The following is a 25536-nucleotide window of genomic DNA, read 5'->3' as shown; positions in this document are numbered from 1 at the left end:
GAGTTTGGGAGCAAAGAGTCACAGAGTTTGCCAGTTGCAGAGCAGTTAATAATAACAAATGCATTTGTGAAGTTGAAACTATGTTTGCTGGCCATTTTTTTTCACTATTTCTGAGAAATTAGCTTTAGACTGAGCTTGTTCAAAGAAATACTTTGAAGGACTTTGTACCTGTTTTGATGACCTGTACAATTACCAACTGTATTCTCCTGGCCATTTTATAGTGGTGTAAGTGTATACAATCTTTTCCTTTACAAGAAACATGGTCATGCTGGCCATTAGAGGGTCTGCCCACAGACAACAGACAGAACATCGAGTACAGACAGATGCAGAGAGCAGAGAGTGAGTGAGAGCAATTCACTAGCTCTGCCCAAATCCTCAGTGGTTCTTTTAGCATCTCAGTTCGATAAAATGACTAGAATTCATAAATGAAAGATGATTTTCTTTGTATTTCTGATAATTTCAGTCTAGCTACCATAAAACAATTCTTGAGTTGTCATTCCCAGCCTCTATCACAATATGAAGTCCTGTTAACCACTGGATTTTGAAAGGCCGAACACAAAGGAACCAAGAATGGAAAAATAGGTATATTTAAAGGATGTATATTCTGATTTCTTTCAGCAAAATATGACTGTAAAATTTTGGGCCTTTTGATTCTATCTTTGAATTATTCTATGAGTTTTGCATTTCTGAAGCATCTATTACTTGGATATTTAAGCACTGAAAATTAAACGAAGGCAAAGTTTTTTGCAACTTATCTCCATTTTCTAATGCTGATGAAGTGAGTTGATAAATACCCATTCATTTAAGTAACATAATCCACATTTTTGTCATTATATTATTAAAAAAAAAAAAAAAGAAAAAAAAAGGAAAGGGGTAGGGGCTTAAGCTATTCAAGAGAAAGTTCCTGCAGAGCCTCTACAGGAGCCAAACAAGTTCACCATCTAACAAAACAAAAATGAAATGAAATAAATAAATAAAAACAAACTTCTAAGAAGCATAAATCATAAAACGTTTCCAAATACCATTAACAATGTCATTTTCTAATCCTGAATGTAATCTTCTTGAAACAAGCCATTTGGGACAAGCATGCTAATCACAATAACTTAGTTATAACAGTATTTACTCTTCAGTGCAAAGGCTGACTTGTTTCACTGTCATTAGTCCAAGCATCAGTAAGGTTTCTCCTTTCACAGCTAAGTTCCTACTATAAGAAGAATATTTTAAAAACAATGTATGAGGTGAAAATGCTATGTGTGATAAAATGCTACAGATAAAATATTGTAAGAGCTGATACATCTCTTTCTTTGAAAGAACAGGGCAGATGGGGGGCACAGTAAGGTGTTATGAAGGAAAAAGCAAGAACTGAAAGAGAGGGTAAGGACTCTGAGTTATGATTCGGCAACACAGGATGATATCAGAAAGAAAAATTTTGATCTGCTCAGCCAACAGAACAATGTGGTCAAATTGAATTATTTCAACTTGCAAATATATATTAAAAAATTATTTACACTTCTTTGGATGAATTTAACTTGCCACTAAGCTACAGCAAAGTTAATCATAGAATCATAGAATGGTTTGGGCTGGAAGGGAACTTAAAGCCTACCCATTTCCAACCCCCGCCATGAGCAGGGACACCTCCCACCAGACCAGGCTGCCCAAAGCCCCATCCAGCCTGGCCTTGAACTCCTCCAGGGATGGGGCATCCCCAGCTTCTCTGGGCAGCCTGTGCCAGTGCCTCACCACCCTCTCAGTAAAGAATTTATTATTCATTAAGTTATGTTATAACCTAGTTTTCAATGTGTCCAGCACATTTTGATGCCTCTTTTTTTCTGGAGATCAACCTGAAAGCTTTTATATAGACACATTTTCAAAAGTAGTACTGATTACCAGCCTTTTAAAAACAACAATTCTCAGACCTCAGGATGGACTTTTTGCTTTTGTAAATATGTACTGCTTTGGGGATGTCACAGTGTTGAACTCAATCATGGGTTTGGAGACTAAAACAAGAAAACGTGATGTCTTCAGGATTCTTTCCTGAAACTTTTTTTCAAGGCAACATCATTAAAATCTATGAGTAAAATCCATCATGCACTTACTGGAGCAAAATTGCAGGTCCAGAGTATTCATTTTAAGCAGAGCTTAGGTGATTGATCTAAGTATTAATGATTTGAATAAGTTTATAAACTAAACTGGAATCCAGACCAAAACATGTAACTGAAACACCTCTGTAGGCAATCAAAATCACAACTGGAATTTGTACCTCATGCCCATTTCTAATTGCAGTATAGCTTGCTTCCATTATTGCTTTATACCTGCAAACCAACAGTGCCATCCACTGTTTTTCTGAGAAATCTCTCAATTATTTGCCCAAATGGTCTTGAATACTGAAAGATATGCCAGCAAAATTAAAACTCTTTTACGAGTGTGTGTTTGTAGGGGATCACATGTAGCCAAAACTTTATTTAGGTACTTAAAGCACTTCTTACTTTAACTCAGCTGTAATACCCAAATGTATTTAAATAACAAGAACATGCCCATTTATCTCGCTTGGACGGATGCTGTAGATGGAGCAGAGTTTGTGAATTCTCTAAAATGGTTGTGGCATGTTAATTTTCTCTCTGGTGGCTTCACTCCAAGTGGCTTATTATGCCAACCTTGTACATGTCTAAGTCTCACAGAGCTTTCTAGTGTTACAGAAATCCTAAATATAATACATTTTTTCTTGATTCTGAGGAAAAAAAATAAAGCTAAAATATCGATAGACATTTTCATTTGAAGCATCCTGCAGGTCTACACTGACATGCAAATGATGAAGACAACATTTGTATAACCAATTTTATACATGGTACAAACATGGTCTTAAGGCTTCCCTGAGTGATATGAAAAATCTAAGGCTAAGGTCCTAATACATCACTGAAACATTATTGCTAATCCTACAATAGTTTTTCCTACTGAGGTGGCTTTTTTTTTTTTTCATATTGATGACAAAAACAAGCTCTAAGGGAAGGCAGATATAGTTTAAGCAACGTGCATTTTTTGTTACTATAAGTATACACATTAGTATGAAATGTGATTATGGTAGCAATTATAGCAACTATTATTTTTATCCTTGCACTTCAAGACTTTATTTTTTCCCTGCAGTGTGTGGAGGACTTCTGAAAAACGCTCGGTCTACAATCTTTTAACATGATTTTATTTATTTATTTATTTTTGATAACCAAAATGCAGACAGTGACACACATTTTGTTTTATCCCACTAGAGGGCCCATGACAAGGGCTGAAAATATCATTCCTTCCTTCTCCAGAGACACCACATATACTTGTGGTGTCTTTGGCTTATCTTCTTCCCCGCACACACACCCTGTGTGTGTGGCTCTCTGCCTTAACACCCTGGAATTGTTTTCATTTTATTATCCTTTTCCCAACAGGCACCAAAAATCTGTCAAAAGTTTGTTACTCAACAGCCTGATCCAAGCTAGTGGCCTGGCATGGAAGATTCTGTATCCCATCAGTCTATGGCCAATTCTATGGCCATTACATGCAACTATCTTTTTTTTCCTGTATTTAAACTATAAACATTATTATAGGAAAGACTGTTGAACTCACGGATCATTAGACTTGGGGATGAGTGTGCCAAGCTCCTTGATTCGGTAATTAATATTATACCTTCTTCTTCTCTCGACTGTTAAAAAGAAACAGTTATTATTTCTATGGTGAAATATTCTTGCAGAAAGTCAACATACTTTGTTATAATTAGTTAAAAACAAGTCAGTCAATGTACATAAAATTTCCTGAAAAAGAAATCCCAACATGATCTCTTACCTGCCTCTGACATACTCTTGAGACAAACTCCATGATTAGTAACTCTGCATCCTACCCTGTATGTAGGTTTCCCCCAATTTAAAACTAGACTCTCAGGGAGTGAAATAGTCTCACATTCTTTAAACGTGAGTTACACTTAATTTCTCCTGGTTTATGCATCCTTCCTCCACTGTGCTGCCACACAAGAGTTTTCAGCTTTTATTGGGGGTTTCAGCATTCATTGGGACTTCAACAGGGATGCAGGACAACTCATACAATATTTCACATTTTGTCAAAACTCCTGCTACAGACCATGGTTAACAGCTTTTTATCTCTTATCTACTTTTCTCAGCATTGTAAACCATGGAGAGGACTTAACAGCAACCATCTCTCTTCACTGAGACAGAGGAAGACTGTCCCAAAAACACTCCATCCCCAGCATATCTGTTTTCTTTGATGATGGAAAGCACAACAATGCTTAAATTAACTTTCAAAACACTCAACAAAATGAAGAAAAAGTCATTAAATTCAATAAATAAATGTATTCTTCTTCCAAGACAAATTATGTATGGTATCTTGCTTTATTTGCAGCTTAGTTAGAAAGATAAAAAGAGAGATAAGCCTCTTAAAATTAGTTTCCCATCTCTGTGTTCTCAGTCCACTTTCTCAGTGCTGTATGGGTATCCAGACGAGTGTGCACAAAGGGCCTGTCACCTTTCTGCCTCCATCTGACTAATTTAGAGAGAGTTCTCCTTTCTCACCAGTTTTTCTACAGGTACATATACATGCAGAAATCTCACATTTATCAGTGGCACAAAGGACATCTTATCACTTAGAGGGATTTTTTGTACATATGGTGACACAGAAAGTATAAGCATTATACCCTTAATTCCCTGTGTGTTTGTTTTTTAAATAGTAACGGTAATAATAATGGTTTAAACTCCTGATATTACAAGAAGTGGCTCCATTTCTTAGATCTAAATTGTTTTTCAGGGTTTCATGAGAACCTAACATGTCAAAAGGAAAGCTTTTCTGTAAGACGTATAAGAACATTTCTGTAAAATATGGACCTTAATTCAACCTGGAACATGAATGTTTGCATAATTCTCATCAGGTTCCAAAATCTGACTTTTCAGACCATCCCTAAAAACCCAGTACCATTAAATAGTAAATAACACTAACAAAACCATCTTGGGTAATGCATTAATATGCCCAAGGCATCACACAGACCTGTCTCCAGAGAGACTTTGAGCTCTGAAATATACACCTGGAGCCAAACCAGAAAAGATGATGATCTCAGAGAGCTCCCCTCCCCTCGAAAAAAATAAAAAAAAAAAAAAAAAAGTGGAAGCATCCCTAATGTATGCTTGCACCTATCTTGCCTGTCTTTCCTCTTCTTCCCCTTCTTACAGCTCTGGACAACTCATACCCACCTCCTTTCCTCGTCCAGCAAAAACTCCGTATTCCTGCCCAAATAAGACAGGCAGCAGCTACTGTGACACTTCCAAGAAAATGAGCTAGCAACAAATGCAAAAATCTACATGGCTTGTTTGTGATCCACAAAAACATACATACAGAAACAAGGGTTCCTTCTGGAGAGTCTCAGTAGCAGAAAGATGCCAGCATGTTGTACCAGTGGACATATACAGGTACATGCAAGTAAATTCATAACTCTAAGATCACTGGAATAGCCAGAGAACAAAGTTAATAATAGTGGTTATTAACTAATTATGAATTTAGGCTTACATTCACAAATTATTTCTGCTGGAAGAAATGAAAAGGAGAGATGGAAAATGCAATTGTTTCATTCAACGCTTTTCAAAGAGAATGCTTCAGATTTTTTGCTTTAAATTATTCTTCAGAGTGAAAAAATGCCTAATGTTACAGGCAATCTTATTTCAGCAATAAAAATGTTTTTATCTATTCTGGGTAAACCAAAATGTTGTTTATTTTTATGTGTTTAATATTTAAACACTGAACTATAAATTTCACTATGTTCTAAGCATAAACTACAGAAGACTTTTCCTTTGAAACTGAAACGTCTATTATCTATGCACTACTGTATTGAGCTCCATAAAGGAAACAGGAGTCCACCCCAGCCTACAGAGGTCAGAGGGTGTGTGTATCAGAGGAGTCAGAGCACTGTGTGTCTTGTTCAGTTCTGCCCCAATCTCCTGTGACGTACAATTTCCATAGCTTTAAGTGCTTAACCACTGTTTGTAAATGGTTGTGGAGGGATGTTTTCTTTGTTTTTTTTTCTTTTTTTCCTTTTTTTTTTTCTTTTTCTTTCAATTGACTGTAGAGAGATATGGTCTCTCACTTGGATGCTTCAGTAAGTAAGGAGTGAGGAGTCTGGATCATCATTGTTTTGTTTGGTTGGCTGATTTTTTATTTATTTATTTTGACTCCTTTACTGTCTATTTTGTACTGTAATTCTTAAAGACATCAAGTAAAATGGAATAGTGCAAGATATATATAGAAATGTAGACTCAAAACATAATAGCAGGAGATGATATGGAAAGAAATTAAAAATATGTAAGGTATTTTAAAAGAAAAAAGTAAAAGACAAATTTGGTTCAGAGGAGAAAGCTATGTGGTTGGCTGTGTTTACAGACTGAGTTCAATCTGATTACCCTGCCAAGACAGAGAAAACGAGCAGAGACATGGCAGCTAATGTATATTAGTTCTGTATTCCATTTAACAAGATGGAAGATGAACATATACTTACTGAGATTGTGGTTATCCTTTTTTTGTCTCTCCTTGGCCATTGCTCTTGTATCTGCTTCTGACAGAAAGTAACATTTATTACAACAGTCCTGAAGTTACAATTTCAGCTTTCCTATCACCATTTCAAAATAGCCTCTTTTCACACAGACACACACACACACACACACAAAAGACTTCTAGTCATTTTACTTTATTACTCTTTTTATTATTAAACAAGATCATAAGCAAATCTACATTCTACCAGTGCTAAATTTTTGAGCAAGTCTGGCAGGTTACTTAAGATATTTATTATTGCACATTTTTTATTTAAGAATATAGAAATATTATGGAGGAGTATTTTTCTCCAATTTGCTGTAGTTTACAACAGGAAAAAACAATACACTAATGTGAATATGGATTTGTATATCCCATAATGCAAGAGTTAATCAGATTTCTAAGATATTCATATTGAACAAACTTACTGTTTCCTCTGGGTGACACTAATAAACTGTACATGGTTGTTAGCATTCTTTGGATTAATTGAATGTAACTTTTAAAGTTGTTAATCCACTAATATAGATTTACCTTGAATAGCTTTATTGTAAGCTTTTAAAAGAACAATTTGTTCCACCCTGGAACAAATTTAATGGATGATAATTTATTTATACCATTGATCAGGAGCCAACATGTGGAAGAATCCACTGTTTTCTAAAATAATTAGGTTTAGTAGAAGCATGATGTTCATAAAAATCACAGGGCAAACATTGTTTCTCAATTGCTAAAGAGGAGAACAGAAAGAAAACATTTCTTCATGGTCTGTTCTTTTCCTTAAATGAAACTACATACCGCAAAATTCTCAGGAAATGAATTATTATGGAGATTTATTTCATGAGTAATTTTTGTTCAACTTTTAAGAGAAACATCATAACTTCCTAAATTATAAAATGCTGAAATCTTAGAGTTCTTTTACCTGTGAGTTCCCTTTTTACTGGTAGATTAGCTGGGCAAGAAGCATTTGTGAGACCCATATTAGCTGGTGTCATTCCCTGGTCACTGTTATATATATCCAAAATGCTGCTAGATAGCTTAAGGGGGAGGGGGAGGAAAGGAGAAGAAGAAAGAGAAAACAAAACAAAACAATTAGAATAAGTTAAAAGACTTAAAAGATTAAAAAAATACATAAATACAAAAGAAAAACAAGTTTCTTGAATATGAGACTGATGTTCTTCAGAAGCAGCTATATATGTGTCTAAAGGGAAACTTAGTCCTTAAGTAATATTAAGTAATGCCAAAAGTGAAAGATCAAAGTGTGCCATTGTTCTACAAGCAAGTGAAGCAAGATTTCCAAGTGAAATTTCTACAGGTTTTAGCTGCAGAGTAATGGAAGGATATGGCCCATGGTGTCTGCTTTTGAATTACTTCTATGCCATATTTTCAAATAACAGGATTAGCACAAGTGCGTTTGAAACAAAAGTTAGGTTGAAAGTAAAAGTAACCTTGCTGATTTTGACCTATTACATAATGATTCTATGAATTCCAGATTATTATCCAAATATTACTTTTACTTTTTAAATATATTAAAGTTTAGTAATGAACAGTTTGGACTCAGTTTCTATGACCATATAACAATCCTTTCATTACTGATTATTGTCTTATATATTGCTGTATGTTCATGTGAAAATAGAGTCCAAGTCCATATTCACACATGCAAGAAAAAAAAAAAAAAAAAGAATGTAAAGCAGCTAAGCAACTTTTTTTTCTTTTTTTTTTTTTCCTTCTTTTTTCATTCTATGATGCACATAAAGTTTGTGCAGACTGTTTTGTTGTTTTCTTTTGAGGCCAATATAAAATGACTCAGAAATCTAGTTCAAAACCTGGTCTTGTATGCCTTCAGGGATGGGGCATTCACAGCTTTTCTGGGCAACCTGCTTCAGTGCTTCACCAGCCTCTGAGTGAAGAATTTCCTCCTAAAATCTAATTTAAATCTCTCTTTTAGTTCATAACAATTCTCCCCTGTCCTATCACTATCTGCCTGTGCAAAAAGTTGCTCTCCGTCTTTTATAGAAGCCCTCTCTAAGTATTGAAAGGCTTCAGAGAGGTCTCCCTAAAGCCTTCAATTCTCCAGACTGAACAACCCAAACTCCTTCCACCTAATAGGAGAGGTGCTCCAGCCCTTTGATCATCTTTGTGCCCCTCCACTGGACATGTTCTAAAATGTCCACATCCTCCTTCTTCTACTGGAGGCCCCACACCTGGATGCAGCACTCCAAGTGGGGCCTCACAAGGACAGAGTAGAGGGGGACAATCACATCCCTCGACTTGCTGGCCAATCCTCTGTTGATGCAGCCCGGGATGCAGCTGGCCTTTTGGTCTGCAAGCGCACACTGCTGGCTCATACAAAGCCTTTCCTCCACCAAAACCCCCAAGTCCCTCTTCACAGGGCTGCTCTCAGTGAGTTCTTCAGCCAGCCTATGCTCATATCTGGGATTGCACTAACCCTGGTGCAGCACCTTGCACTTGGCCTTGTTGAACCTCATTAGGTTCATGTGAGCCCACTGCTCAAGCTTGTCCAGGTCCCTTTGGATGGCATCCCTCTCTTCTGTGTATCAACTGCACTACTCAGCTTGGCGTCATCTTCAGATTTGCTGAGGGTGCACTTGATCTCACTGTCTGTGTCACTGATAAAGATATTAAACAGCATCGGTTCCAGGACAGATTCCTGAGGGACACCATTCGTCATCGGCCTCCACCTGGAACGTTTTGAATGGAGACACTTTCCCAATGATTTTTTTTAGTGTGAAATTATCCCATGGCAGTTCTCACTACATTTTTATATTGTCTGAAATTGTAAATAAACTTTTTTTTTTTAATAATAATTTTCCTAATTATCTGAGAGTCTAGTTTGTGTTAAATTCTCCTAATAACCCACAATACAATGAAGCATTCAGGATTCCTTTTAAATACATATAAATAACATGCTCATTTTCCAGTAAATTTGTAGGAGTCTATTACTTAAGAGAACTAAGGATTCTTAAATACCATTAGAAATCGAAACACCAAGTCAGTTTTGAAAGTCTGATTAAATATTTGATCTCTCAATGAAAATACTTTTTAAAAGAATGTTTGGAATTCAGATGAGTATTACTCAGGAACAAGCTATGTTTAATATGCAGGATTTGAAAGCTAAGCACATTTCCATGTTAAGTACCTTCGTTTCATTCCTGAGAGGTAAACTGACAAGTATTACAGCATTCACTGCAGCTTTAACTTTAGATTTTCTTTGTTTCAATGATAGTATAACTATATTACAAAAGTAAACTCATATTAGCTTTAGGCACACGTTTAAAGACTTCCTACACTTATGTAAATGAATTTGGCTTATTGAAATAATATGAAAACAGAATTTTCATATTTAGTGCTGATATAAAAAAAATGAGAGCCAATGTGACTCCTACACTGATTTCAGTGGACTTTGAATAAGGCTATTATAGGGGTTGGGCTAGTGTTGTGAAATGCTAGGAAATGGTAACCACTGAAAATAAGATAATCTCATAAAAAATCTAAGTGAGAAATTCATACGTATCATATATGTTGTATTTTACATAGTTCACAGTTGTGTACATGAGTTCAATATTTTGCATGCCACTGGTGGTAAATTTTCTAATTTACAAGATTATCAAAACCATTAGTGGAAAAATCAGAACTGTAAACCACAGATTGACACAAAACACTTGAGATACATCAATGAGTGCTTCTAATTTTCCATCACAAAGTCATCTGTATGATCTAAGTACAGTTAAATGTCTATAGTCTATTCATAACAGCATGAATTTAATTGACAAGGCCCAAATTGAAGAGAAAAGGTTAGAAACAGCCAACTGGCTGGTAATTAAAAACAATACCAAGACATCTGAAAGTTCAAAAGTGTGTGAGGATTCAAAAGAGGCTCTCTGGTGACAATTAGGGCGAGTAAACTCAGACCCACAGGTAGACATTTCAGCTCAATTAGATCACACAGCTGATGAAGGTAATGTCATCTAACTCAGCTGACTTTGTATGGAGTTATATAAATTTATCTGATTCTTTCCATCAGCAGAACTGCTATAGTGTCATCCCACAGTGCCAGGGCTTTAAGCAAATATCTATGTCTGGCTGCATTCATTAATGCTTTCATCGAGCAGCAGAAGGCATGTAATATTTCCCAAAATATACCATATGAACTTTGTTTCACACAGTCTACAGCATTTTTCCCCTCATCATTTGGCAATTTTTATCAGTCATTAGTAAAACAGAGTCATAACCTCATGCAGAGATGATAAAAATGAAACCAAAACCCAAGTCATTCATCTACTGATGTCAACAATCCTATAACCTCATTAATTAGAATGATTCACATATGTTAATCACATGTCAATCACTAGGAGTGTCAAAATCAGCATTCTGTCATGCCATTAAAGGGAAACTTTGATCTAATGTTGTCTAACCTTAATTAATTGTTATCCAGAACTTAGACATCAGAGAATAAACATATTCAAGAGTACTGCCATAGAAATCCTACAAAACGCTCACTCATTCACCTCCTTGAAAGTGCTAATTTCTGTGTTGCAGAATCCATCTTTCTGACTGAAACATACACAGGTGTGAAAAATAGGACCATTTTTAATAACCCCTAGGTAAGTAACTCCTGGGGAATAGAGAATTTTATGTTCAATCCTACTTAAGTCTATTACTGCCTCAACCAATGCACTGAACAATTGGATAGCAGAATAAACAGCTTACTCATCTGACCGCAGAAAGGAGACATGGAAAAAAGGTTCTTTCCTTCATAACTACATCCCATCCAGACACAGATTTCCTGTCGCCCTTTGGTGTAGGTGATTCTGTTCAGTACAAAAGCAGTTGTGCCAATCTCACTATCAACTGCCACTTAGTAGAAATCTCAAATACAATATAATGACTGTTATGATGGTTAAGTGTCTTTGTGAATAAATCCGCTAGTGACCTCCCTTTGACACACTGTCTTCATCTTCAGTTAGCCAGCACAACATATTCACATTTACAGTAGGATAAAGTGAGTATAAAGCACCCAGTAAATTAGACTATGTAGTTATGATCACATTGCTCCAATAGAAATCTTATGCCCCTCTGGGGCCGTCAACTAAGAAAAACATAGATGTGTAAGACTGGGTCCGGAGGAGATTCAAATTTCCCAATAAACTCTTATTTCCAAAATCACATAAGAACAACAGAGCAAAACAGACTGGATCTTTCCTGACAAATATTCACATTGATGATTATGGGAGAATTTTAAAAATACAAAGTCAAAAACATATCATTTTTGATTTTTGTTGCAACTCTCTGACTGAATTTGCCCTAAACTGATAGTCACCCTGGAAAATCCTTGCTACTGTTACAGAATATCAAGAAAAAACTTAAAATAGAAATTAGTCAATTTTGATACAACATTAAAAAAAAAATAAATTGTTTGGTTATGCACTGGAGCTCCATACACCATAATGTAAATTATTTCTTACAACGTCATATAAGTAGATAATTTTTTGTCAGCACTGAGGCTTCAAATAGCTTCCAAATCTAACTTACAAGACAAATATATACATTGGCATAATTTTATCCAAAAAAAAGTACAAAAAGTACTAAATTATAAATCATTGCAATGGCATAATTATATAATATGTATATAATGGTGATCTTACAATTATAGAGCACTGTCAAATCTGATGAATCCCAAAGCACTTTAAAGCTGCACCTGATTACACTGCATCAAAAGTATGTTCTTGTTTCAGTTTAGAGATGTGGAAACACAGATATTCGGGTATGAAAATGTGTGTCCCAGGAAATAATCTATTTATCCTGCAGGTGCCAAGAGCCACACTAGTTCACAGCTGTGATGTTCTGAGAAGTCCTGGTAAGTCACATCATTTTCAACCTTTGCACTGATGATACATATATTTGTGTGTGTATGTCTCAGAATTTAGATGCAAGGGGTGAACACAGACATATTAAAAATAGCAGTATATAATTACTCATTTTTCCTGCTTCTAAAATGCAGCCAGCTTTGGACAAAAGAGTAACAACCTTTAACACAGCAAATGATTTAGTGGGAATAACCAGTGACAATGTGGTACAGGAAGAGAATAATACTATATCTAATTAAAACTGCAAGGAGAATTAAAGAAAGCAGACTGTAATTACCGAAGTTAGCATTTGGCAAGGACATTGGGGTTAACGTTCTTCCTTTTGTATAAAGTGTCATGGGATCTTCAACACCTGTGTACAAAGACTGGAACATAAGAATTTCCATTCATGGGGCTCAATCCTGTAAGATGCTCAGCTTTGAAGCTTAAACCAATTATAAAGGCAAACTTCAGCTGAAGTACCTGAGCGACTGCCTGGCTTGAGCTCAGCAGAACCTCACAAGAACCTGAGACCTTGTGGTTACTGGCAATGTCTAAGACAAGTACTATAAAGGCCTCATCTAAAGGAGCTTGTTATTCTTGGATCTAAACTGCCATGCAGGCAGGACTGTATGTTAAATATTAATATTGAGGGTTCGCTACCTGCATGGTTGGCTGCCAATGAACAGCAGAGATCACAATTTGCAATCTTTAATATGCTTTATTTATTTGTTTGTTTGGAGGGAGGGAGGGAGGGAAACATTACTAATCCAGGAAAATTGTTTCTTCATGAAGGGGAATACAGAGGAATACTATGGTATTCCAAATCCCATAGCATGGCCTGTATTGCTAAGTATCATTTAATTTCAAGGAAGAATTAAATAGAATATGATAAAACATATCTATAAGGGTTACCTGTGCCCGTTCACCTGTAGTCCCAACACAGCACCATGTCACAACAGTGTTCACTTACATCATCATATACTATTTAAGTATTTGTTCATTTTGGCTAATTTTTGCATGATGTGTTTGTATTACAGTAACATTCAAGTCTGTAAGAATCTATCACAGTCAATATTGCACAGATAGAAAATAACAAATGAACCATGTTCCAAAGGCAAATAGATTTTTCTTAATTTAAAAACTCTGCTGAATGTGGTAATGTTCAGTCTAGACACAGAGACCCTGGGCTAGAATTGGGTTGAATTATCACAACATCACATAAACCAACTTTTCATAAACCAACCATACTCTGTCTTAAAATCAGTTAGGTTTCCTGTCTCCATTATTTTGATTTGGAGTGTGTTCCAGAAGTTGAGTGATTACAGATTGCTGTTAAAAAGCTTTATCTCCATTTCCAGACAAATATTATTTCATTTTCGTGTTCCTTTAACTTAGGTAATTAATTGTTTAACTTCCCTAGGTGAGTGGCCATAGATCCTATAAACCTTTGTTTTGTTAAACTGATCAAGCCATGCTTCTTTAGCTAGATTTCCCATACTATGATTTGTCCTAACAGTCCTCTCTACCTTTCCTACTTCGAATAAGTCTTTCTGAAAGGTGTACACTTATATTTATCTACAGTATTCTAAAAGTTTTCTACCCAGTGAATTCCACAGTGGATATTCCTCTGTGTCTCTGGAAATCTCTCTCTTCTCCCTCTTGATGTATTCTAATATCATACTTATCTTCCCCCCCCCCCCCCCCTTTTTTTCCAGTCTCATCATTTTGATGGCTTATAGTCATCCTGTAAGCAACTAACATAATCAGATCTTTCTCTGTCATATCCAGCTAATGAACTCTCAGCTTACTGCAGACATTCCCGTTATTAGTATTTAAATGAATGACCTTGCACTCAGTCCTGTTACATTGCTTCCATTTATACTATTTTGTCATCTCAGTCATTTAGCTATTCCTCTACGATAACCTGACCCTCCTTTGTATTAGCAATGCTTTCTATTTTTGCTACTTCAGTGAATTTCATCAGCAAAACCATGTATTTTTCTACCAGAGTCATTAACAAAATTATTAAATAAACAGAAGCTCAAGACTGATTCTTGGAGCACTTCATTAATATATTTTAACAAAATCTTTGTCATTCTAGCCTAAACCTAAACCTGAAAACAATCCTGCTCAGTTTCCTTTCTTTACAATCTATGTTGCATTTTACTAATAGTCATTCATAGAAAGCAGGATACAAAAACACTAACTCCTGAATATGCAAGGCTAGCTAGAAAGGATAATTCCAGTAGCAAACAGATACATCCAAAAGGATGTCACTAGTCATGGAAATGATGCAGGTATGTACATGCAGGTATGTACATTTTTAAAGAGCAGATACCTTTCATGTTCTAGTTACCTAAAATGGCTAATTCTTGGGATAGCAAGGGCTTTTCACCAATGTTATCTGGACTGTCCTGACAGCAATTCATCAGCTAGCCTGATTTCTCTTGAGGGATCTGGGAGCAGTAAGCAGGATGGACTGTCTAGTTTGTGGAAGCTCATTTCTAGGTACCACTTCTCCCATAGTCTTCTCAGTTCTCCATGGTCATGTAAAGGTCATAAAGACAGGTATATGATCAGAGGGCTTAAAGATGCCCCCAGAAAAGAAAGAGGTCATGAACCTGACTGCCTCTACCTGAGATTTTCATTCTGCCCGTGTCAGAAGAGCCTATGGAAAACAGGGCAAGTGGAAAGCAAACTGCAGGAATTGTCTTGTTAGCAGAAACATCCTTAAGTTACCCTTTTTTCTAGGGTTAATAACTGCAGACATGCAACATGATGAGTGTGCCTACATGCTGCATGCCTGTATATCCTGCAGTAACAGAAATAGTGTATACGTCCAGAGAAGCTGATGTACACAATACAGACAGTTCAGAAAATCATTGACCCTACTAGACCTGGCCACATTGCCTGTACTGCATGTACAGACTTGGCAATCTCTAGGAACAGGGAAGCAAAGTACATGCTACCTTACTTGTCACAAGAAGTTACATATCCGCCTAACTTTAAAGCTTGGGTATTGTATCTGAAAAAAAAGGTCTTTTTGTGCTTGATAAAAAATAATACTTGCTCAGACTGCATCTAGATTAAAGTGTTCACATGTGAAATATTACTACAATACTTTATACTTGCCCACCCCTAAATATATCCTGCTTAAATCATGTTATCATTGGAACCTAATTGATAGCATCACTTCAAAGAACAGTTTTGTAAAATGAGGCTATTTCTTCTTAGATGTAAAACGTATGTTAGCACCCATTCATCTTTCTCAGTGTGGTCCTTGCTTATTCATTTTAATTAAAAAATCAAAGCAGAGATTTTACACAGATTTTATACTAATTTCATATGCATCCCAAATGTAGAAATCTAAATTTGGAACAGTGTCCACATTTCATTTTACATACCAAGTAAAATTCAGTTTGTGCACAACTTATGTTACTGGGATACAAAACATAAAAAGACATATTCCTTGTCAGTCTTGACCTGTTTAGTCATAATACACAAACTCAAATATTGTTAATTTTTTGAAGTCCACAGATGAACTTCACAATGTGCACTGAATTTGGCCAAAGAGTGAATTGATCAATAAATGTACAATAACCCAGTCATTACAACTCTATTTTCTGAACAGTAGTATCTGGTATAACAAGTGTTTCTAATTTTCAATGACGGGAAAACTGGGGCAATTCTTCCATTTTCAATGTTTATTTTAGTGAATTGTGACTTTTCTTCTAATTCAAAAGCATTACAGACAAGAGGAATGATCTTCTGGTTCAATAAAAGCCCTGTACTCAGAATACTGGAGTTCAACCCCTTGTTTTTCAGTTTCTAGGTTGCTTGAAGAAAGGCGAACAACAACTGTGATATCTTTTTTTTTTCCTGAAAAGATGTGTTTACATTGTAAACTATCAAAAAATTTGTAACATATTTAGTCTAGAACAAGAAGATTCCTCTACAGCTAAATGTTTTAGGTCCTTTTTCAATTGAAATACAAAATGTTTATGACATATTTGAAAATAGATGGTCTTCAGGAACAACTACCATCCAAATTTTTCTGTTCCTATTTTTATTATCTAAAGAGAACAGCGGAAAAGCAAATTCATCCATTTTCAGGCTTGTTTTTGTTAGAACAAATTGTATCTCCTTCTATATTTATCTTTAACGTGGTTCGTAATTGCACACTCCTCAATCAGAGACTTAATGTTCAGATATATTACATATTATATATTATGTATGAAAACTGGTCCATTTTTTATCTTCAAATAATGATCATCAAGCTGCTTCATTATTCATCAGAGAAAAATGAACTCTGTTCATTTTCCCAGTTACAGTACTTTCCTGCCCTGATCATATACATAGAAGTACATTGTCTAGAAAAATGTCTGGTCAAATATGACCAAGCAAAAGAATTTACTGGAGAATCAGCCTTTTACTGTAGAGTTCTGTTCTTTCAGTTATCATCTCTTAATGATACGTTTTTATCTGTTCTTGTCTTTTCTGGTTACAAACCTAAATTAACAGACAAGGACGAAAAGTGAAGTGGTGGACACTACAGGAGTACTGTCCCACTAATCTCCAGGGTCTGAAACCCCAAAATGACAGCGATAACACTGTTAGTTTTTTACTAAGATTATTGCACTAGTAACACCAGCTAATGCCCTACTTCCTGGTTCCTTGCAACTTCTTCCATTTCTCTGGCCACCAACTATAAATGCACATACCAAATCATTCAAAGTCTTCCTCTGGAAAAAAAGAATGGCACAAAAACATCAGAAAAAAAATGAGGCTGAGGGACAAGTGAAAACTAAATTTTTTATGGGATGTGAATACTGGCCACTTTCTCTTGAGTATCGAAGCAAAGATTTCTATTACCAGTATTTATATTACATACTTTATATATATCTTACATTTCACAGAATCATATCACAGAACTGTAGAATGCTCAGATTGGAATGGACCTTAAAGATCATCTAACTCTAACCCTCCTGCCATAGGCAGGGATGCCACCCACTAGATCAGGTTAGCCAAGGCCCCATACAACCTGGCCTTGAACACCTCCAGGCATGGGGCATCCAAAGCTTCTCTTGGAAACCTATTCCAGTGCCTCACTACCCTTACAGTGAAGAGTTTCCTTCTAATGTCTAGTCTAAATTTATCCTCTTTTAGTTTAAGGCCATTCCCCCTTACCCTGTCATTACCTACCCAAGTAAAACGTCCTTCTTCATCTTTTTTATAAGACCCCTTTAATTGCCACTAAAAAAGGCCACAATGAGGTCATCCAGGAGCCTTCTGAACCTCCAGACAGAACATCCCCAGCTCTCTCAGCCTTTCCCAGTATTAGAGGTGCTCCAGCCCTTTGATCATCTTTGTAGCCCTCCACTGGACTTGCTCTAACAGCCCCATATCTTTCTTGTGCTGGTGACTCCAGACCTGGATGCAGCACTCCAAGTGAGGCCTCATAAGGGCAGAGCAGAAGGGGACAACCACCTCCCTCGACCTGCTGGCCACTCTTCTTTTGATGCAGCCCAGGATGCAGTTGGCCTTCTGGGCTGCAAGCACACACTGCCGGCTCATGTTGAGCTTTTTGTCCACCAGAACCCCCAAGTCCTTCTCTGCAGGGCTGCTCTCAGTGAGTTATTCTCCCAGTCTGTATGATCCAAGTGCAGCACCTTGCACCTATATATTTCTTTATATATCTTTTATATATATGTAAGATATATATATATATTTCACATATCATCTAAGTATCTGAATACTGCATAGTAAGGTATTTAATGACTTCTATGATCTATTGTTTTCAATGTGTGATCATATAACATGCAGTTTTGTTTTATTTGGCATTCCTTCCTGTAGTGACTGATTTCAAATACATTCACAAGTAATTAATTATAGTGTAAATATAAATGCACACTAAACTACTTTTTACTACTACTTTATATTACTACTATAAACTACTATTTATAGTAGTATATAGAAGACCTTGGCAGATAGAGAAGGAGGTGCTAAGAAAAGCAACCATATCTTTCAGTTTATTTCTCAAAAAGACCCTTCAAGAAATCTGTGTTTTCTACAAATTAGTTTTAGCTTGCAGTAAGAAGCTTGCCTGTGCCTGGAGAACAAAGCAGCCACTATTGTTGTCTCTGAGCCCACAAGACTTTTATATAATCTATGTAAATGCCATTCAAAGAAATTCATCAAGTATAGTGTGAGAAGCAGCCATACTCTACGCACTACAGGCTCAAAGGAGCTTAACATAGCCTTAGAGAAGTAGAGACTATGTGGCATGTGATAAAGACTTCAGTTTCTGTGTTACTATATACAGACAAGAACTCCTGAGACATGCAGCAGTGGCTCAATGTCAGGGCTTTGGGAGAAGATGGAATTTGCCTGATGGCCTCAAAGAGCAGGAAAAACATATTACCCGTCAGCAAAAGCAAACTACAATATGACAACACACATTCAGAATTCTTTCCATTGTCCACCAGTTCAGGATCTCCAAACTGCTAATTCTTGAATTGTTAGACACTATGATTTCTTGAGGGAATTGGGTTTACCTGCAGTGAAGAATCTCTGTTTTTATAGTTTTAATATGTATCTTTTCTTTTCCTGTTCCCAAGGGCTGGGAATACAACTCAATACAACTCAATATACAGTGTGAACATGAGTATTTGAGTCAGTTCTTTAGATTCCCCTCATATTTAAGGAGGGAAACAGATGCTTCAGTGCAGCTCATTTCATACTAAATGTTAAACCTAAAATCGGTGAGACAAATCACAGGCTACAGTTGCCTCTTTATAATATATACAGACTAAAATAAATAAATAAATAAATAAAAATTGAAGAGTTCTGCTGCAGATGAGGAAGCTAAATGTGAGTAGTCTATTAGGTGTGATAAATTCAACTCTATTTGTTGGACTACCAGTTAATACTGAGTTGAGGTTCATCAAATGTAGATAAAGAATTGTGGGTGGTTTTTTTGTTTGTCTGTTTTGTTTTAAGAGTAACAGACCCTGTTTCTGTTTTCGTATTTCTGTGATAAAATATCACTAGCATGTTTCCTTGGGCCCAAATAGCTCCATCAATGAAGGAACTAATAAATTGATATTGATGTAGAAGTTAGTACAATGCATTAAAATTTGTTTGTGGGTTGTTTCTAATATGCAGAGCTTGCAAAGACTTTCAGATATATGCAGTTTATCTAAAAGATCAGGTTATGATATCAAGGCATATTCTTAATAAAAATAAATGTTATGAGCATATTAGGAGAAATATAAACCTATTTTATCCATCCCTTTCTCTTAACCCTATTCAACACGTTTAGCATTCCAAGACGAAGACCATAATTCAGTTTACCATTGTAAGAAGTACTTATATACAATAAATTGAATATTTAAGAATAATACTTCTCTTTATGCCTACTTACATTTATGAAAGAGAAAAAAAAAAAAAGAGGAAAAAAAACCTGTCTTTTTCAGCTCCAGAAAACAGTTCTGAGTTGTCAGTTTGTGCATTTCATTGCTCAGCTCTGCAGCTGAAAGACACAATTCCCTATCTGGTACCTTTATACAACTGAAGAAAGGCAAAGAAATTATTTGCTCACCAGTTTTATTTTCGAGGAGTCTATTATTTCCACAATAGCTACAGACTGGTCTTTCTCCTTCATTTTTCTTCTTTGAACTTGTAAACGATACCAGGAGTGCTAGACAGAAGCTTATATATGAAGGTGAACTTTGATTCTTCCTTGGACTTTAAGACTAATCTAGTGTAGAATGTGATTGACAAAGCATTTTCATTGATGTTATGCAGCTTTTCAAGTTACCCAACCTAAGCAAATGAGGTTGTTAATGTTTACTCTGGCCCTTTCTCTAAAACAGTTTTGAACTTTAGCAGATTTTATAAACTTATAACGATTGTCAAATGGCATCCCCTAAATTAAAAAATAGAATCATAGAATATCCCACATTGGAAGGGACCAACAAGGATCATCGAGTCCAACTCCTGAAATACTCATGATTGTGCAGCATAGGGCTGCCTAGATCAGCAATGCTATATACACCTCCAAAGTAAAATGGATTTTATTTCATGATTGAATAATACCAGCAATTACTGAATAATTTGGAGGATACCTGCTTGAATTTCTATTTTCTGTATGATTTCTGAGAATGAGACAGACAGTTGTGGTAATCCATACAAATGGTAGCCATCAGTATTTGACAAATAATTAATACAGATACAAATTATTAATGCCATGATAAGAAACTGTGACCTCAAAGACCTTGTAATGGAAGTGAGATCCTGCAGACAGACTCCGTTGTACTTTTATCAAAAAATAGTGTCTCCATAAAATCAACTGCAGAGTTAACAGATTTAATGAGAACCTTATACTGGCTGTAGTTAACCAAATCATAAAAATTGGAGAAAGCAAACATCCAAATTATTCTGTCTTGATCTAACTTCTAGCCCATGCCTGTACAATCCAAGATTTTTTTCAAATGTCAAAGGAGTTGACAAAAAGCAAGTGAGCCACAGGGCAATTGAGAATTTTCTCCGTAAGCTGTTTTCCTGCAAGAGTAACAGAAGTGGAGTAATCTCAACTGACTTGACTCCAAAGCAGAGAGGAAGCAGACCACAGCTCCCAGTCTTAGTGAAAGAGTGCACTGTGAATGTACAAAATGAAGTAGTGCAAATGGAGACACAAAATCTTGCAGGACCTTTCAAGAGATGTCCTTTCACAAGCATAGCACCGTGCTCCCCACTGTGTTGTCACTCCCTGAGTATGCTGCCTCAACCCTGCCATCTAACAGCTAGGGAAAAAAAAATATCTTTCAGGATGCCCAAGTGCTTTTGCTTCCCTTCTCAGTCAGTGAATCCTCAGTTATGGGTGAACAAATACAAAAGCAGAAAGTGAGTTAGGGAAACAGCGATGGGGCCACATGTTTACAAGCACAGGCCTGGGAATGGAAGGTGAATCCCTGACAGATGGCTGATCACGTAAGGCTGAGCTTAACTTTATCTCTGCTTTCCTCTGAATGACACAAAAGCTTTTTAATGATTTAACGAGAGGGCCCCTTTATCTTATAGACTGCCACCTGAGTTCTTGGAAAGGGGGCAAAGTAGATGTAGAAGCTGGGAAGAATCTGGTTACAGACAAACTGTAACTGCCCCTGTTACTGCTGTGCAAAACAGAGAACTTTAGGGTACAGAGAAACAGAGTATCTGTCTTTGGTTCAGATTTGGGTGGAGATGGCTCAGCAAATGAACAAACCATGATGAGCAGTTCATTCTTTGTTTCTACCCTTAATCAAAACCAGAAGTACCAGATAAGCCAGAGGCCTCAAATCTGTGCAGTTCTTTATTTCTTCCCACATTACCCAACAAGATGACTAGCCATGGGATCTGTGGCATCTGCTGTCCTTTAACTGTTCTAATCATAACAAATAATAATAAGCTTTTATCCAATATAATATTATGTAATATAGTCTAAGTATCCAATAATTAAACCAAGTTTCAACTGAGGTACAATATTATTTCATTAAAATCATACAAACAAAAATAGCATTTTTTTTGTTTAATTCTTTTCCCACTGTATAAATACCACATACATCAAGTCAGATTCCAAGGAGAAATGAAGAAATTTGGTTAAACTCACAGATAGACAAAGTTCCCAGCAACAGATTCATTGCTTGTGACAGCTCTAAATCTCTGAAGTGATGTGAACCTCAAACCACCAATGAACCCATAACGGTTTCAGTACATAGTTAGAGCAGGACTTGTTGGAGCAATTACTGCTGTTTCAAATCTTTAAATGGTCCTAATAAAATAAAGTTAAAAAAATAATAATATTTTGCAGATGTTTTTAAAGTAACTTTAAAGCTATTTGTTTCAGCCTTGTCTAAGACTACCAAGGCTATTCTATTCCCTGAGTGAGAATAATTCTTCAAATCACACCTGTGGTGCATTTATTCATATATAGAAATATTTTTTATGCTTCCTATTGGTTAGGAACTGCTGCTTTCAGGAAACACTTCTGCTGGTAAGCTCATTCAGGTGGACATAATTAGCAAAGAAAACATTTCTTAAATATTATGAATAAATCAAGACAGAAGCATTGTTCTCGACTCTATTTAGTACTGGACATGGAAAAAAAAAATATAATGAAAAGGTTTTCCTTTTTCTCCCAAGCAATCTGAAAGGAGCTGTTCCATTTTGTTTAGCTATTCGAAACCTACTACTCCAGCAACAGTGAGCCCACTTGATTCAACAGATCACTAGCTGGGTCATTATTATTTGAAGGCCTGTTTTATGGTAGTGTTCTGCCTCAAGCAGTACTCTCCACTATTCCTTCATTCTCACCACCAGCCACCTAATTGCTACAGAGCCTCTTTCCTTTCAAGAATACTTCTGAAAGGTCTTGTTTTCTTGAGTATCAGAACAAAAAGCAACTTAGAATCCTTGGATATGCTCACTAAATTAAATTATTTTACGTCCTGTCCCACCCAGCGCTGTGTGGGAGAAGCTTGTGTCTTTCATAACACTAGCATCTTCTCATCTTATTCTCATCTCAAACCAGTAAATCTCCCAATGCCTTCGATGTAAGTTTTATTGGACTCCTTGTCAAATAGAGGACATTATCTCAGTAGCTGTACTGTGATTATCTGGGATACATCAATTATTTCTGAAAGAAACTGCTGGTAAAATGCCAAACTTTTTCATAGAGATGACTGTTGTGCTTGCTAAATTACTGGGTTTTCTGGTGAGTTCCAGGGTTGTATACACATATTAGCAAAACAAAACGACGTTTAGTAACAAGAAAAGGTTTCACTGGGTCACACACTGTCAAATTGAACGCAGCAAAGCACAGAGATCCTATTTTTCAACTCTGCTTTTTTTCTGGCTCTCTGAACTGTGACTAATGTTCTCCATATCTCCCTTGATACAGTATGTTTCTTACACTTCCCTTCTTCAGATATTAAAAGGGATGTAAACCACAGCTTTTTAGAACTTTCTCTACACTTTCAATGATGGTGTCATATTTACTTTATATTAACAGACCTGCAGCTGAAATGTAGATACATTTCCTATGTTCTGAGCATTTGGAAGTTAATAAACTTTAAATTCACTACAGAATGTTGAAGATACTGTGAGGATTTTGAATGCAAATGAAAGATTGATAAAAATGAAAAATGTTTACTTTTCAAATGTCTGTCACCATAGCAGATATACATAATATTATTTACTTTCTAAAACTCGCTCATATATTCTTTGCTTCATTTCAAATGGAAAATTTCCAGTGATGTCTATGAGGTTAGGAAGATACCTGTCATTCCTAATGTAATACTAAGGACAGGAATGGATTTCTTATAATATAATTAAATATGTTGCTGTAAACAATTTCATAAGACTAAATTATTGTAACAAGGAAAATGACTATCATTTGGCTGTGTTCGCTTTCATTTTCAAGTTTTCTTCATAGAATCATAGAATCAAGGAACAGATTGGGTTGGAAGGCACCCTAAAGATCATCTAGATCCAACGCCCCTGCCATGGGCAGTGACACCTCCCACCAGATCAGGTTGCTCAAAGCCCCATCCAGCCTGGCCTTGAACGCCTCCAGGGATGGGGCATCCCCGGCTTCTCTAGGCAACCTGTTCCAGTGCCTCTCCACCCTCTTGAGTAAAGAATTTCCTCCTTATATCTAATCTAAATCTACCCTCTTTTAGTTTAAAACCATTACCCCTTCCCAGCTTTCCTGTAGCCTCCTTTAGATAGTGGAAGGCCACTATAAGGTCTCCCCAGACCTTTTCTTCTCCAGGCTGAACAACCCGAACTCCCTCAGCCTGTCTTCATAGGAGATTCTTTATTAAATTCTGTATATTTTCAGCAGAGAAAATACAATTTTGCTTCCCACTTAAAGTTGTACTAAATGTTGTTATACAGCTTTATTACTCTTTAACTATCCTCTCCATTCTGAACAAACAATTTTTATCAAGTAATAGATCATAAGAGTAGCTACAATCTGATTTCAGCTATGTTTTCTGGACAATGATATAACTGGGTTTACAAGTACTTTCGGAAGAATTAAGATCTCTTGCATACAGGAAGGACCTGATCTTGTCTTGTAACTCAACTTCTAAAAGTAATTTTAAAAGGTAAGTTTATAGCAGTAGGGTAAAGTTAGGAGAAAGAGAATCCAGCCAGAGCACTCCCTGTTTTGAACAAGAAATTCTGAAGTTGCTCTGCAAAACCAGAGTTTTATGAAATTATGAGTTTGGGGCCAAACACAATAAAAGCAAGAGAAACTGCTCTTTGGAAGCTATAATTTTAGTAAGAGATGGAGGGATGTTCTTATTTTCACTTCTCTGGTTCTACTAATACATGACTGTAATTCATTAATTCAGGGTCAGACAATGAGTCTCTGAGCAATTACTCACATGAGTGGTCTCATAGAATTCAATGTCCTCATTTAATGTGCCATTAAAATGGTACATGGGTGCATCTAACTAAAGCAAACATCAGTTCATAGCAACACATGCTGTGTAACACTGTGAAGTCCTTAATCTCAACCACTGTCTACTGAGAAAAATGAGAAAAACAAATGGCTTCATGAATTTGTCTGGGTCAAGCTAAGAGACTTCTGAAAAGAAAAAGGGAAAGGGGGAAGGGAAAGGGGGAAGGGAAGGGAAAGGAAGGGGAAGGGAAGGGAAAGGGGGAAGGGAAGGGAAAGGGGGAAGGGAAGGGAAAGGGGGAAGGGAAGGGAAAGGGGGAAGGGAAGGGAAAGGGGGAAGGGAAGGGAAAGGGGGAAGGGAAGGGAAAGGGGGAAGGGAAGGGAAGGGAAGGAAGGGAAGGGAAGGGAAGGGAAGGGAAGGGAAGGGAAGGGAAGGGAAGGGAAGGGAAGGGAAGGGAAGGGAAAGGGAAGGGAAGGGAAGGGAAGGGAAGGGAAGGGAAGGGAAGGGAAGGGAAGGGAAGGGAAGGGAAGGGAAGGAAGGGAAAAGGGAAGGGAAAAGGGAAGGGAAAAGGGAAGGGAAAAGGGAAGGAAAAGGGAAGGGAAAAGGGAAGGGAAAAGGGAAGGGAAAAGGGAAGGGAAAAGGGAAGGGAAAAGGGAAGGGAAAAG

At 36.6% G+C, this 25536-nt stretch overlaps 1 protein-coding gene across 10 annotated transcripts in view; it reads right to left on the bottom strand.

The window, feature by feature from the left end:
* TFEC (transcription factor EC) overlaps nt 1-25536 on the bottom strand; it is a 148983-nt gene that overhangs the window by 14028 nt on the left and 109419 nt on the right. For 8 of the 10 annotated variants that reach the window (XR_014575006.1, XM_083809723.1, XM_083809728.1 and 5 more), the window contains 3 exons: nt 7478-7592; nt 6530-6586; nt 3607-3682 (listed from right to left, as the gene is read on the bottom strand). Coding sequence is in view for 9 of the 10 variants with exons in the window: in XM_083809723.1 (XP_083665849.1) it covers nt 3607-3682; nt 6530-6586; nt 7478-7592 (248 nt within the window). In the remaining variant the exon portion in view is untranslated. Of the gene's footprint in view, nt 1-3606; nt 3683-6529; nt 6587-7477; nt 7593-20025; nt 25004-25536 lie in introns of those variants that run through there. The other 2 variants (XM_083809730.1, XM_083809725.1) reach the window with 2 other exon arrangements.

This window comes from Anser anser, assembly GCF_964211835.1.
Source record: "Anser anser genome assembly, chromosome: 1".
Taxonomy (NCBI): domain Eukaryota; kingdom Metazoa; phylum Chordata; class Aves; order Anseriformes; family Anatidae; genus Anser; species Anser anser.
The sequence above is the reverse complement of the archived record's forward strand: the minus strand, read 5'-3'. Positions and strand labels throughout refer to the sequence as shown.